Genomic DNA, 16,302 nt, shown 5'->3' with positions numbered 1-16,302 from the left:
GTCCAAAGCATTTATCAGAAGGCTTACATATGGAGGAGGTTACAGTATCTCCTCTCACTGGACAGTGGATAATGAGAAGAAATATCCACAAAAAGGGGCCTGTGTTATGGAATTTAGGTTTAAAGAATCTGGCTCAGGGTGGGATGGTTTCCCACCCTGAATGTTAAGTGGCACATGTTAAGTGGCACAGTTCATCTGTGCATACCTTTCAGCAACAGCCCAAACAACTTCCTCAGTGCCAGACAAAAAGCCCAGCTCAGGTTTAAACCTGCAGAGTAAGACCTGCAGCCGACTGGGTCACAGACAGGTCAAAGCATTCAACCAGGATGTAAAAAAGTGGGGGTTCTAGGAGACTGTACATTTATAGAATGAGATAAAGACCAAACATGAAAATAATATTGGGGATACCAGTCCTGTTCACTTATTGCCCATGTGCTTTAAAAGAACTGCGTAATGGCAGAACCAGGTTTGGGAACAAGAGGGAGAGATGGTCTTGCCATTCCTGGCTTCATCTGTGCAGTTCCAGCACTCACCCATTGTTTCTTTCTGGTGTCTTTTCTGCCATTTATTCACTAAATATGGAAAAAGTTTTATACATAATATCACCCTGTTAACCTTGTAATATGTTCCACTTCCTATCCACAAGTTGACTCAGAGCCATTAGCAACTTTTTTCATTTGTTTGAAGTTACTTTTTAAAATTATTTGGCCTTTTATTTCTATTTGTTAATGGACCAAAAGGGCAGTGAGTAGGCTATATTCTGCCAGAAATAAAGATGAGAACATTTTAAATAATGAAACATAGAATATGTTGGGTGCAGTGCCTGTAATCCCAGGAGAGACTTGGTAGGCTGAGGCAGGAGGATCAAAAGTTCACAGCCAGCCTCAGCAACTTAGCGAGGTCGTAAGCAACTTAGTGAGACCCTGTGTCAAATAAAAATTTTAAAAATTTAAAAAAAGAGCTGGAGATGTGGCTCAGTGGTTAAGCACCCTTAGGTTCAATACCTGGTACTTATCGCACGCCCCCCTAAAAAAATTAGAAGGTCTGTGGACACTTGATTGAACTGAAATTATAGGAAATGCAAGGTTTGCTTGGCAATTGAGTTCAAAGAGTGTAGTACATCTTTGGTCCATGTACCTCAAAGAACAGGAACCTGTTCATATCTACCTTTTCTATGTCGAACTACATTATTGCAAGTTACTCTGATTCTGTACAGAAAGAATAAGCCAAGTATGGTTGAGAACTTTTCCTAGAAGGTACTTTTGCCTTAGTTTTAGTCAAGGATCTTGAATGAAGGTCATAGATGAGTCACAGCTGTTCCAGAGAATGCCCTCACACCAGCTGGAGTACAGGACCCCCAAGCCTCAGTGACCACAGTAGCAGCCACAAGGGCCATTCCCAGAATTTATATACATAATTCTTCTGAACTGTAGGATATTGCATTTGTAAGCATTGGGGTCTGATCATTTTTATAAGAAATTATTTAAGTGAGACAGGACCCTGGAGAATGTACCAGCAAATGGAGCTCTACTCCTTTCCCTTGACTGACCTGACCACTTCCTGTGGAAGAATCCTTTGGCCTTAGTGACCCTCAGTCCATGAGGATTTTGAAGGAGCCCATCAAACAGATAATATGTCAGCATTAATCTCTTTCAAGCTATAAAAGTTTATATTCTTCTAATAGTTATTTAAGATATCCATTTGTATAACATTTTGTGTACATGAAATTGGTAAAATAAACATTATTTTATTCTTCTTTTTTATTATTATTATTTTTTTTATTTTTAAGGCAGTGGTGTGGTTTGAACTTAGGGCCCTTGCCCACACTAGGGAAATGCCTACACCTGAGCACACCTGTAGCCCATTTGACTCTTCAGTGTATTATGTGATCTTAAGCAATTAGTGGAATTGTAGAACTATAAGATGTTTCTTCCTATGTTATTGTTAGGAAAGAAACAGTCAAGAAAATATAGAGGTTAAAAAGCAAGAGATTATAATTAAACTTCAGAAAGTGATAAGGTTTATCTGTTATACTTGCCAAGTGTTACTATAAATGTATTTCTAAAAATTTGTTTTGCTTCTAGGAACAGCGACTTTTGATTGTCCTGAGTAATTGCTGCCATCTAGAACGTCGTACTTTCTTAAATATAGCAGAACATTTTGAAAAACACAACTTCCAGGGAATAGAAAAAATAACACAGGTAAATCAGTTAAGGTTAAGTGAACAAATTGATTGTTTTCTGAACTTTGTTCACAAGCTGTTTTCTTCTCCTTCGTTTCTTTGGCTTCCCTGTCTTATTCCTTCTCCTTGCCTTTCCCACAGCCTCTTCCTTGCACTCTCTCATACTATCTTTGAATGATTTCCTTCCTTCTCATACCTCCTCGTGAACTCCTTATTTTAAATGCCAGATGCTTTCTGTAGAGCCAAGCCTGCAAGGTTCGAGATGGTTCACTCCCCACCTAAACTCTTCAAAAGTGAGGAAAGTAAGTAAGGAGAGAAAGGCATCAAACTAAATCTATAAGAATCATGTCAGATTTGAGTCCTTTTAGGGTAGAGCTTTTAGATACAACCAACAGCAGACTCTCGGAGCCTGCAGATAAACCTCTTCCTGCTGATCCACACCTCTCTTCCTTTCCATGTAACCACAGTGATACTTTTGCCGTACTTCTTAAGCATGTGTGCACACACTTGTGTGTGCCCAGCTCAATAGCAGTTGCAGGACACTTAACATCTTAGCTGAAAGATACATTTTCCCCACTCTCTGATCATTGGATTTAGAAAGAGTGGGCAAAAATAAGTCTTATACAAATCATTTGAGTGGGTTTTTAAAAAAAATCTGTATTGTTATCTCTTGTTTATATTTTTTCAAGTAAGCATAAAGGAAAAAAAAAATGAAATAACATTGTTATTAAAGTTTGACTGGTTCCTGGGCAAATGTTTATCAGATTTCTAGGTAAAATGATGCTAGAACCACTTTATAATGTCAGTATACTTTTCTCAATGCAAAGAATAAGAAAGATAATGATCTTGTTAATCATATAATCAAAGTTTACTCTTGGTTGATTACATACTTTTTATAAATGATAGTTCCAGTTCATGAGCTAGATTGGGATTTTTTTTTTTCTTCAAAGAATGAAAATGTCAGAGTAGGCGGCTCTGTCTTGTTTTCCTGCCTTTTCGTAAAGATTAATCATCCTGATGAGAAATGTTGTGACTTGAGGCTTTAGGGCCAAGTGTCTAGTTTATTTCCAGAAATTTTTGTGTAAAGAATTGCAATATGCTGTCTTACAATAAAAAATTATTATTTGTAGAATGTGGTCACTCTGTTTTTATACATTAGTTACATGAATATATTTATTAGAGAAATTTTCTTTGTCATTTTAAAATATATGAAATGATAAGAGAAGCAATAAGATTAATTTTTCTCCAGGTTTTTGTGAAGTAATTAGTAGAAACTTTCTGGTGCTTCAGTTTATATCATTAATAAGTAGAAAGAAATTGACTAAAAAAGGGCTTTTTAAAAAATATCCTTCCTAGTCTTTGTCCAGATCATTTGAAAAACAGGACAGTAGGAAGGATCTTGGAGTGTATCATAGAATAAATGATAGGCTTTATTTTCCCTCAGAATTTGAATTTTGAATTTTTAACTAATTAATCATCTCAAATATTTAAAATTACTCAGTTGTGGTTGAAACAAATAGTGCACAAGATTATATTATAGCATTTCTCCTGATTCTGTTTGTTATGTGTTGAACTCATTTTCATGATGCCTACCAAGTAAATCATTGCTTGTATTCAAGGAAAAATGTTGCCAACTGCCATCATTTTCCAGATGATTCTCTGTCCAAATGACAGATGACTCTAGCCGTGTCTTAGAAAAATCACAGGGTACATTCTCTGTTTCTGCTCTTAGCGATAATGGTTTGTTAGAGGTCTTTTCATGTTGTGTCACTGAACATTCGACTTTCTCTCAAACCTCCTCCTGGTGTGATTTGGTAGTTGGCCAGAGTTTCTTCCAGTTTTATTTCCTCCTGCCTTCTTTCTCCTCTTATTCTCTTCTCTTCTCCTCTCTCTTTTTTTTTTTTTTTTCTCTCTTTCTTTTTCAAATGCTGTGTTTTAGTCAGCTTTTTTGCTGCTGTGACTAAAAGACCTGACAAGAACAATTTTAGAGGAGGAAAAGTTTATTTGGGGGGACTCATGGTTTCAGAGGTCTTTCTCCTGGAGATAGCTGGCTCCATTCCTTGGGGCTTGAGGTGGGACAAAACATTACAGCAGAAGAGTGTCGCAGAGGGAAGCAGCTCACATGATGATGATCAGGTCACAGAGAGACACTGAGTTCAGCTCACCAAATATAAACCCCAAAGGTACACCCCCAGTGACCCACCTCTTACACCCACACCCTACCCATGTTCAGGTGTCACTCAGTTAATACCATCAGGGGATTAATTCACTAATCGGGTTAAGGCTTTCATAATCTAATCATTTCTCCTCCAAACCTTCTTGGATTATCTCACACTTGAACTTTTGGAGACACTTCACATCCTAATTGTAACACTAGGGATTGAACTCAGGACCTTCAAGCATACTAGGCAGGCATTCTACCACTGAGCTATACCCCAGCCTCCTTTCTAGTTTCTTATTGGTATTTCATTCAGCCAGTAGAAAACTGAAAAAAGTCAGTTTTTAAATCCCCTTCATTTTGCTTCTCACATTCAAAAGTAGAATTGAATTAATTGTAGGAATAATATACAAATAACCATGTTTTTAGGATTTTAACATTTGAAACTGGAATGCTTTCCTATGTATACCAATAATCTTGAAAAGTAAATAAATAAATAAATAAGCAAATAAATAAGGGATGGTATTTTTAGCCCCATATTCTTCATAGGGAATGATATTCAGAGAGGCCAAGGACTTGTCCTGAAAGTAACAGAACAACCAGGACTCAAAATTAAGTTTTCTCATTCCAAATCAGAGTTTTTTCTGCTCTGGCCCCATATATTTTAAAGAATGAAATTATTCTCATGAAAAAACATGCCCCCCCCCCAAAAAAAGAAAAGAAAATATGAAAATGCAGATTGTTGATTCATTGAATATTAAATTCATGTGATCAAAGTATCCAAATCATCTTTCAAGGAAACCTTACCTACAAAGTTCCCCCATGATGAATCTTCAGGGATCTTCATGCCATTTGGAACCCAGACAGCAAATGCTGTGTGCCTAGAAATATTTTTTTCTACTAATGTCCTTTGTTTTTCTACTAAATAAAAGTAGGACCCAACAGGAGGCTGAGAAGTGGGAAAGAATGACCCTCCCTTGCAAGTCCTAGGAACATCTTCTGGCCTATATCCTGTCATCTACATATTTTTTTTTTTTCTGTTAATAATGCCACCTCTTACTAAGAATTGAGTTTATTGTTAAAAGTTAATTATTTACTTGGCTTTTGTCCAGAGTTGTGTCTTAATAATATAAAAAGATGTGAGTTTACCATCTGTCCTTTAATGTTCATTTGTAAAGTTCTAAAAATAAACCATTAATGTGACTGAACCAAGTTATCCACATGCACTGAGCAAGGTGTGCTGATGGAAGTTTAATGGGCTTATTTCTAAACATTTAGCCAAATTTAATGCAATTTTTCTATCTTCTTTAAAATTAAAATTTTTTTTACTAAAAACAGATTAAAAAAAGAAACATTTTAACCAAATTTGAGCATTTAAGTTGAAACATTAAAAATACCAAGAAAGTAATTTTACCCTTTTAATCATTTTGATTAAAGACACCTTCTAAAAAAATTTTTTTAAATGTGACCTCTACTCAGATGTCTCTTTTCCAGTGCTACCCATTCATGACCCTTGTCTGGGACATGGGCCAGGTTGCATGAGATAAGTATATTGCTCCATATGTGTATTGCTGCTAAGAAAGAGAACAGTATTTTATCAGACATAATAATTTGCCCTGAATCAGAAATGCATCCTCTTAACATGAGCTTTACCTCAGTAAGTTGTTACCAGTAGTTTTAAAGTACTGTAAAAGATGGTCCCAGTTCTAGGATATAGGAAATTAGTGAGTCTATTTATAACACACACATATTAAATTATCACTTTTTAAAGAAGACATCCTCTTTTTAATTAGAGACACATGGTCCATCAGGACACTACCCTCTGGCCTCTACTTCTCTGTGTAGCCTTTCTCAACTCCCGCACCAGTGGCCCTTGAACACTTCCTCTCTGTCCCACAGTATATTCCTTTATAAATATTGTCCTTTCCTTCTTCCCTATTAGACTCTGCTTTCCTTAGTCATGGGATGGTTTTTTTTAACTTTTATTCCACACGCAGGCATTGATCTGATGGTGGATGAAGCTCATTCTTGCCTATTGAGCCAGAATCAAGTTGACATCTATGTTCAGCAGCCAGCATGAATGGGGTATTAATGGAAAGGGGACAGTTGTGAGAATAGTAATAGCTGGTAGTGTTTATTAGTACTTCCATTGTGCTGTGCAAGTTTCATGACTTATCTGTTTAAAATTCTCACAACTTAGGTGAGTAGTTCACACATTATACTGCCACTCTACTCTTTGTTGCATTAGCCTTATATCTATTTGCTTGTCCATTTATTTTCAACCTTTATTTTTCTCTCTTGAAATTGAAGAATAATTTGCACACAGTAAAATGACAAATTTTAAGGGTATGAATTGATGACTTTTTACACATGTTCACATCCTGATATGTACCACCTACATGAAGATATAAAACATTCTCTTGGGTTCCCTTCCAGGCATTCTTCTTTTTTTTTTTTCTTTAAATTGACTTTTTTTTTTTTTTTTCCTATTTACAGACTGCATTTTGATTCATTGTACAGAAATGGGGCACAACTTTCATTTCTATGGTTGAACACAATGTGATTCACACCTTTTGTGTTTACATGTATATAGGGTAATAATGTCTGTCTCAGTCCACTATCTTTCCTTCCCCCATCCCCTCCCGCCTGATTCCCTCTACACAACCCACAGTTCCTCCATTCTTCTCTTCCTGCCCTGCCCCCACTCCCGTTATGTATCATTATCCACTTACCAGAGAAAACATATGGCCTTTGATTTTTTGGGATTGGCTTATTTCACTTAGCATGATATTCTCCAACTCCATCCATTTACTAGCAAATGCCATAATTTTATTCTTCTTCATGGCTGAGTAGTATTCTGTTGTGTATATATACCACAGTTTCTTTATCCATTCATCAATTGAAGGGCATCTAGGTTGGTTCCACAATATGGCTATTGTAAATTGAGCAACTGTAAACATTGATGTGGCTGCTCTACTGTAGTATGCTGATTTTAAGTCCTTTGGGTATATACCGAGGAGTGGGATAGCTGGGTCAAATGATGGGTCCATTTCAGGTTTTCCGAGAAATCTCCATACTGCAAATTATCTGCACCAATTTGTAACTCTACCAGCAATATATGAGTGTGCCTTCCCCGCCACATCCACGCCAACATTTATTATTGCTTGTATTCTTGATAATCACCATTCTGATTGGAGTTAGATGAAATCTTAGGGTGGTTTTGATTTGTATTTCTCTAATTACTAGAGATGGCGAGCAATTTTTCATATATTTGTTGATTATCTGCATATCTTCTTCTGTGAAGTATCTGCCCAGTTCCTTAGCCCATTTATTGATTGGGTTCTTTGTATTTTTGGTATAAAATTTTTTAAGTTCTTTATAAATTTTGGAGATTAGTGATCTATCTAAAGTGTGTGTGGTGAACATTTTTCTCTCACTGTATAGGCTCTCTTTTCATATTATTAGTTATTTCCTTTGCTGAAAAGAAGCTTTTTTAGTTTGAATCTATTGCATTTATTGATTTCTGCTTTTATTTCTTATACTCTGGGAGTCTTCTTAAGGAAGTCTTGTCCTAAACTGACATGGTAAAGATTCAGGTCTACTTTTTCTTCTGTTTGGTGAAGGGTCTCAGGTCTAATTCTGAGGTCCTTGATCCATTTTGAGTTGAGTTTCATACAGGGTGAGAGATAGGAGGTTAATTTCATTTTACTGCATATGGATTTCCAGTTTTCCCAGCACCACTTGTTGAAAAGGCTCTTTTCTCCATTGTATGTTTTTGGCATCTTTGTCTAGTATAAGACAACTATATTTATGTGGGTTTGTCTGTGTTTTCTATTCTGTACCATTGATCTACCTGTCTCCTGTGGTGCCAATAACATGCCGTTTTTGTTACTATTGCTCTATAGTAGTGTTTAAGGTCTGGTATTGTTGTACCTCCTGTATCACTTTTCATGCCCAGGATTGCTTTGGCTATTCTGGGTCTTTTATTCTTCCAGATGAATTTCATGATTGCTTGCTCTATTTCTGTGAGGAATGTCATTGGGATTTTAATTGGAATTGTGTTAAATCTGCATAGTGCCTTTGGAAGTATGGTCCTTTTGACCACATTAATTCTGCCTATCCAAGAACATGGGAGATCTTTCCATCTTCTAAGGTTTTCTTTAATTTCTTTCTTTAGTGTTCTGTAGTTTTCATTGTAGAGGTCTTTCACCTCTTTTGTTAGATTGATTTCCAAGTATTTTATTTTATTTTTTTTTGAGGCTATGTGAATGGGGTAATTTTCCTAATTTCTCTTTCAGTTGATTCATCACTTACAAATACAAATACATTACATTTATGAGTGTTGATTTCATATTCTGCTACTTTGCTGAATTCATTTATTAGTTCTAGAAGTTTTCTGGTGCGATTTTTTGGATCCTCTAAATATAGAATCATGCCATTGACAAATAGTAATGGTTTGAGTTTTTCTTTTCTAATTTTTATACCTTTATTTCTTTGCTCTGTCTTATTACTCTGACTAGAGTTTCAAGGATGATGTTGAATAGAAGTGATAAAAGAGGGCATCCCTGTCTTGTTCCAGTTTTTAGAGGGAATGCTTTTAGTTTTTCTCCATTTATAATGATGTTGGTCATGGGCTTAGCATAGATAGTCTTTACAATGTCGACGTATGTTCCTATTATCCCTTTTCTTTCCTAGTGTTTTGAGCAAGAAGGAGTGCTGTATTTTATCAACGCTTTTTCTGCATATATTGAAATAATCATATTATTCTTAACTTTAAATCTGTTTATGTGGTGAATTACATTTATTGATTTCCAGATGTTGAACCAACCTTGCATCCCTGGGTTGAAACCCACTTGATCATGGTACACTATCTTTTAAAGATGTTTTTGTATGTAGTTTGCTAAAATTTTGTTAATTTTAATATGTTCATTAGGGATATTAGTCTGCAGTTTTCTTTCCTTGATGTGTCTTTGTGTAGTTTTGGTATCAGAATGATACTAGCTTCATAGAATGAGTTTGGGAGGGTTCCCTCCTTTTCTATTTCATGGAATTTATAGAACTCACTGAGAAGCCATCTGGTCCCAGACTTTTCTTGGTTGGTAGGCTGTTGATGGCTTCTTCTATTTCATTGCTTGAAATTGATATGTTTAAATGTGTATGTCCTCTTGATTCATTTGGGGGATTATATGTCTCTAGAAAGCTATTGATGTCTTCAAGATTTTCTGTTTTGTTGGAGTGTAGATTTTCAAAGTAGCTTCTAATTATGTTATGTGTTTCAATGGTGTCTGTTGTTTCCTTTTTCATCACAAATTTTAGTAATTTGAATTTTTCCTCTCTCCTTTCCTTCATTAGTATGGCTAAGATTTATTAATTTTATTTTTCCCAAGAACCAACTTTTGTTTTGTCAATTTTTTGAATTGTTTCTTTTGTTTCAATTTCATTGATTTCAGCTCTGATTTTAATTGTTTCCTGTCTTCTACTACTTTTGGTATTGTTCTGTTCTTCTTTTTCTAGGGCTTTGAGATGTAATGTTAGGTCTTTTAGTTGTTGACCTTGTCTTCTTTTATTGAATGCATTCCATGCAATGAATTTTCCTCTTAGTACTGCTTTCATAGTGTCCCCGAGATTTTGATTTGTTGTATGGTTGTTCTCATTTACCTCTAAGAATTTTTTTATCTCCTCCCTGATGTCTTCTACTATCCATGCATCATTTAATAGCTTATTATTTAGTCTCCAGTTGTTGGAGTAGTTTCTGTTTTTTATTTTATCATTGACTTCTAATTTTATTCCATTATGATATGATACGATACAAGATAGTATCTCTCTCTCTCTTTTTTTTTTTTGTATTTGCTTTGAGTAGCTTTGTGGCATAACATGTAGTCTATTTTAGAGAAGAAACCATGTAGTGATACCAAGTGATACTTGTTAATGGATGGAATATTCTATATAGGTCTGTTAAGTCTAAGTTATTGATTATGTTATTGACTTCTGTGGTTTCTTTGTTCATTTTTGTTTGGAAGATCTATCCTGTGGTGAGAGTGGTGTGTTGAAGTCACATAATACTGTGTTGTGGTCTATTTGGGTTCCTGGAATTGAGAAGGATTTGTTTGACATACATGGATGCACCATTGTTTGGGGCATAAATATTAACAATTGTTATATCTTGTTGATTTATGCTTCCCTTAAGCAGTATGAAATGTCCTTCTTCATCCCTTCTGACTAACTTTGGCTTGAAGTCTGCTTTTTCTGTTATGAGGATGGAAACCCCCGCTTTTTCACTGAGTTTATGTGCATGGTATATTTTTCCCCATCCTTTCACCTTTAGTCTGTAGGTGTCCAATAAAAGCTAGACGCTAGCTCTGCCTGATAGCATCTTCTCTGTAGGCCAGATGGGCACCAGGCATATGGGCTATCGCCCTCACAGCAGCTGGCACAGTAGGGCAAGCCTGGAACAAGCTCTGCTCCATGGCTTCTGCACCTTGAGCCCTAGGTGCATTCCCTTCATTCTCTATCTTCACAGTACCTGAGGAAATATGTCCTTGCCCTGTTGGGAGTAAGCCCTAGTAGCCAGTATGCCTCAGTTATGTGGGATGAGAGGGGTAAACAGTATTGCTCAACTTTTGATGAATCTTTTGAGGGCAGCATATTGTTGGGCCTTTCTTTTTAATCCAATCTGCCAGTCTATGTCTTGATTGGTGAGTTTAGGCCATTAACTTTCAGGGTTATTATTGAGATATGATTTGTATTCCCAGTCATTTTGGCTTATTTTTGGTTTTTAACTTGTCTTGTTTTCTCCTTTGCTTGGCCTTACCTTTATGGTAGTTCCTCCCTTTGCTGTCTTACATTGTTGTTTTTCATTTCTTCATCATGGAATATTTTGCTGACAAAGCTCTGTAGTGCAGGCTTTCTATTTGTAAATCTTTTAACTTTTGTGTATCATGGAGGGCTTTTATTTTGTTGTCATATCTGAAGGTTAGTTTTGCTGGGTATAAGATTCTTGGTTGGCAACCATGTTCTTTCAGAGCTTGAAATATGTTGTTCCAGATCCTTCTAGCTTTTAGAATCTGAGCTGAGAAATCTGTTGATAATCCATATTGGTTTCCCCCTATATGTAATCTGATGCTGGTCTCTCACAGTCTTTAAAATTCTATGTTTATTTTGGATGTTAGGCATTTTCATTATAATGTACCTTGGTATGGATCTCTTGTAATTTTGTACATTTGTTGTCCTGTGGACCTGTTGTATTTGATTTTCCACTTCATTCTTCTGATTTGAGAAATTTTCTGATATTATTTCATTGAATAGGTTGTTCATTTCTTTGGTTTGTATCTCTGTGCCTTCTTCAATCCTAGTAATGTTTAAATTTGGTCTTTTCATTATATCCCATAATTCTTGGAGGTTCTGTTATGATTTCTTACCATCTTTTCTGTTTGGTCATCTTGTTTTCAAGATTAAATATTTTGTCTTCATCGCCAGAGGTTCTGTCTTCCATGCGATCTAATCTGTTGGTTATGCTTTCTATGGAGTTTTTAATTTGGTTTATTATTTCCTTCATTTCAAGGATTTTTTTTAATATGAAATAACAGCCATTTATTGCACACGGTATTATGCAAATTAACTCTTTTGGAAAAAAATTTAGATACAGAAGGGATCTAGACAAGTTTTCCCACTGGAGAGATGAAAATCTCCTTTTTTTGACTTGAGTCTTTGAGAGAAGGCGTCCATCTTTCTCGTGTCTACTGTACAGAATACTGCCGCTAGCTGCATCTCCAGTTTCTGAGATGCTAACACTCTGTGATCCAGAGAGGGTCTGACCTGCCACACTTGCCTTCCATGACTTCAACACATAATCCAAGAATTTGTTACACTAATTTATACATTTGTTTTAATTGATTGCATATATTAATATGTACTAAAGGATTTTTTTCCAAGAAGCATTACATAATAAAAGATGCCATAAAAAGATCTGATTAGTTAAAAGTAACGAGCATTAACAGATACATACAAAACACAGCTTGACCAGGCTGGCCGGGAGCCTATCATGAAGCGTGGGCACCAGCCTTCCCAAGGGGAGACTTCTCATTGGGGGGACCACAAGACCTTTAAAAAAATCAGATAACTAATTAGACACAAATTGACTGTGAACAGTTCTCTCTCTCCAGTAGTCAAAAAGAAGAAGCTTCCAAGGCTGACTACAGGACAGAGTGCTGGCTCAGCTGTCCTGTCCTGGTGCCACATGAGGGTGTGTGTGTGTGTGTTTGTGTGTGTGTGTGTGTGTGCGCCCTCCGTGAGTGTGGGTGATTCAGTGGCAGCTGTTCTCTTGCTGTTCTGTCTGGAGGAGGGGGCACTATGTGAAAGGCCTGGATATGATCCTGGGGGTGGAGGACTCTGTGCTCTGCGCCCACCACCCCTCAGCAGCTGCAGCTCTTGGCCGAGGCCTTGGCTGGGTCGTTCTTGTCCAGTTTGATGGGTTCTGGGAATTCGTTGTATAGCTCCACCTCCATTTCCTGTTTAAGCGTATTCTGAGTGATCATCTAGAAGGCCTGCTCCACGTTGATGGCCTCCTTGGCACTGGTCTCGAAGTAGGGAATGTTGTTTTTGCTCTAGCGCCAGGCCTGTGCCCTCTTTGTGGCCACTTGTCAGTTTTCAAGGTCAATCTTGTTCCCCAACATGACGAAGGGGAAGTTTTCAGGATCCCAGGGACTGGCCTGGAAGAGGAACTTATCTCTCCAACTGTCCAGGGTTTTGAAGGTGTTGGGGGCGGTTACTTTGAAGACTGGGATGCAGCATCCTGTGCCTCTATAGAAGGCCATGCAGAGGGACTGGAACTGCTCCTGACTGGTGGTGTCCCAGATCTGCATAGCTGACTGGCGGTGTCCCAGATCTGCATGGTAACTAGTCTGTCATCCACCATCACTTCCTTGGTCAGGAAGTCTGCTCCTATTGTGGCTTTGTACTGATTACTGAATTTCTTGTTCACATACTGGTTCATGAGTGATGTCTTACCAACGTCTGAATCTCACAGGATGTTTACCTTCAGCAACACTTTCTTCCTAGAGGTCATCCTTCATATGTGGCCGCTGCACTAGGGGCTCTGGGCTGGGTGCATTGTGAGGGCTCCTGTTGAGGAGGAGACGCAACAGAGGGCAGGGGACTCCTGGGTGCTCTCTCTCAGCCTTCAATGCCGCTGCTGCCACTGCCTCTGGCTTTATGGCCAAGACTCTGGCTCGGCCCCCACAACTGCCACCGCCACCGCCTTTGTATTTGTTTTTGTTTTTTTTCAGAATCTCTATCTCTTTATTGAAATGATCTTTTGCTTCCTGCATTTGCTTTTTTTTTTTTTTACTATTTATTGGAGCAGTCATTCATTGCCTGCATTTGCTCTCTTATCTCATTCTTTGCTTCATGGATCATTTTAATTATGTACATTCTGAACTCCTTTCCTGTCATTTCTTTTACCGTACTGTCATTGGATTCTATTAATATAGCATCTAGGTTTGTTTGGGACACTTTCTTCCCTTGTTTTTCCTGTTGTTCATGTATCTTCCTGTGTAGCAGTGTGGATCTCGGGTATTGCAGTTTCCCCCTTATAGGCTTATAGTGACCCTGCAAGTTTCTAAAACCTCTTCTTTAAGAGGGAGATCAATAATAGCAGCACCCAGTATAGACAATGCACGAAAGGTACCTGACAATGAGCTTCCAATCTCCAGCAGGAGTGTCAGGTTGGGAGTTTCTGGGATAATCCAAGATGGCTGCGATGACTTTCAAAGTGTTGTAACTGGGGATTTGTAGCGTGGGCATTGACCAAGTGCAGGAGCTGAGTCTGTGAGGGGCATGGGTGGGCCGGGGTCCTGAAGGTGGGGCGTGGTCAGGCGGGCTGTCAGTCCTGAAGTTGGGGTGCGGTTGGTTGGGCTGGGGGTCCTGCAGGTCCTGGCTGTTGTCTCAAAATGGCAGCAGTCACATGTAACCAAACCTGTGGCTACTGTGACAAATTGACTTCCAGGCAACAGTGGGCAGCGGGTGACCCACTGGTGATCTAGAGGTGGACTTCAGGCTAACAATGGACGATCAGCACGTAGACCTTGGGCAGTGGTTGATGGTTAGGTGAAAGGCAGGCGATGGCCAGGCAAGAGGCAGGCAAATGGGCAAATGGCAGATGATAGGTGGCAGTCAGTGAACGGTCCACACTCAAAAAGTAGGCGATATGCTGGCAGACAGCCGTGATCATGGTAGACAAATGGGGTAAATAGCAGGGGATCCAAGAGCAGCAAAGACTGCCTCACAGAGAAAGATTTTCCTCTGCTTGAATCCCCAGTTAAGGAGTAACAAGGAACACAGCCTACCTCTAGTTCGCTATCTTGGATTTGTGTCCCAGGCACTATTCTTTTGACTTTTCTAACTTCTGTCAGCAGAGTGGCTTTGTCTTTTTGGAACTTCATGTGTATCTGTATATCTTTTTACTTCAACTTAATACCATCTTGAGAGTCATTCAAATTATGTATCTATCAGTGATTTTGTTGTTGTTGCTGTTGTTGAGTATTGATAACTACATTTTGTTTGGTCTTTCTCATAGATATAGGGTTATTTCCAGTTTTGGGCTTTTATGAATAATGTTGCTGTGAATGAATATCATTACAAAAAGTCTTCTCATGAACTTTTTCTTGGACTTATGCTTTGAAGTGTAATTGCTAGTGATGGAACAAGGTAATAGAAACTGGATAGTTTTCCAGAGTGGGTGTCTTACTTTATACTCAGCCACTGTAAAACACTCAAGCAAGTGTTCTAGTGGTCCATGTTCTTACCAGCATGCATTATTCTTTGTATTTTTTAATTTTGTTTCTAGGTTAGCATGGCCTCATTGAAAGAACTAGACCAAAGACTCTTTGAAAATTACATAGAGCTGAAAGCAGATCCCATAGTTGGCTCCTTGGAACCTGGAATTTACGCAGGCTATTTTGACTGGAAAGACTGCCTGCCTCCTACAGGTAAGTGAACACAGTAACTGGAGTTCCCTAAAAGTAATAGAGTGTGTTTCGACTGATAATAGATATGGATATGCTTTTGTCAAGTAATATATGCTTAGAATGCTTTTCTCTTTATTCATATTTTTCTCATTCTGAGGATGGGAGATGAGTTTTATTTTAAGTTACTAGCTCAAACCCATTTTTTTTTTTTTGATAGTTTGGAATGTAGCACACTTTTTTTTTTTTTTTTTTTTTTGCAGTGCTGGGATTGAGCTCAGGGACTCATACATGCTAGGCAAGTGTTTTACCAGTGAACTACACTCCAGTCTACATTTTTTCATTATTAATACTCAATGGCTTGGTTATTCTGTAATTCTTGAGAATAATTAATTATACCTTATAATCATTGATCATTCTAATAATACATACTTGCTCTCTATGATACTTTTTTGCATAGATATGATAGAGTGACTATGAGTGACAGTTTCATGCAGTGACCTTGGGACCATCATCAAAAAAATTATTTAAGAAAACTGGTCAGTTCTGTTTAAGACCTCATTATTGATGCTGAAAAGGTGAAGGATAGAAGGAAAATGTGTAGGACTAAGATTATTCTAGTAACTCAGCAAAGAAAATTGAGCTACATAAGAGTGATTGACACAGTATTGTTTTTGTGATATTATTTAAAAGTTGCTTAAATTAGACTGGAGCTGTAGCTCAGTGGTACAGCACTTGCCTAACATACAAGGCACTGGGTTCGATCCTCAGCACCACATAAAAATGAATAAATAAAATAAAGGCATTGTGTCCATTTACAACTAAAAATTTTTTTTTAAAAAAGAAAGTTGCTTAGATCACTTTATATGTATCTTAAAAATATTGCTCTTTGAATCAAATAAACTTTTTGACTGATCAAATAGTTGTTTCCTTTTACAAAATAATGTGGGATACATAAAACCAAGCTACCTATTAACCTTTTTTTATAGAAGTGGTCTTAT

General features: G+C 37.5%; 1 protein-coding gene and 1 pseudogene across 2 annotated transcripts in view; one reads left to right on the top strand and one right to left on the bottom strand.

Moving 5' to 3' along the window:
• Positions 1–16,302, top strand: part of EXOC2 (exocyst complex component 2) — a 219,401-nt gene that overhangs the window by 160,461 nt on the left and 42,638 nt on the right. Inside the window, 1 exon segment of the mRNA XM_079147307.1 lies at positions 15,184–15,325. Within this exon segment, the coding sequence (XP_079003433.1) occupies positions 15,184–15,325 (142 nt within the window).
• Positions 11,037–13,590, bottom strand: LOC306665668 (ras-related protein Rab-7a-like; annotated as a pseudogene). The gene has a single exon. The product of its transcript is annotated as a ras-related protein Rab-7a-like (transcript).

The sequence above is a fragment of the Sciurus vulgaris genome (genome assembly GCF_902686455.1).
Source record: "Sciurus vulgaris genome assembly, chromosome: 7".
Classification (NCBI taxonomy): Eukaryota; Metazoa; Chordata; class Mammalia; order Rodentia; family Sciuridae; genus Sciurus; species Sciurus vulgaris.
Note: the sequence above shows the minus strand (reverse complement) of the source record. Positions and strands in the feature narration are given on the sequence as shown.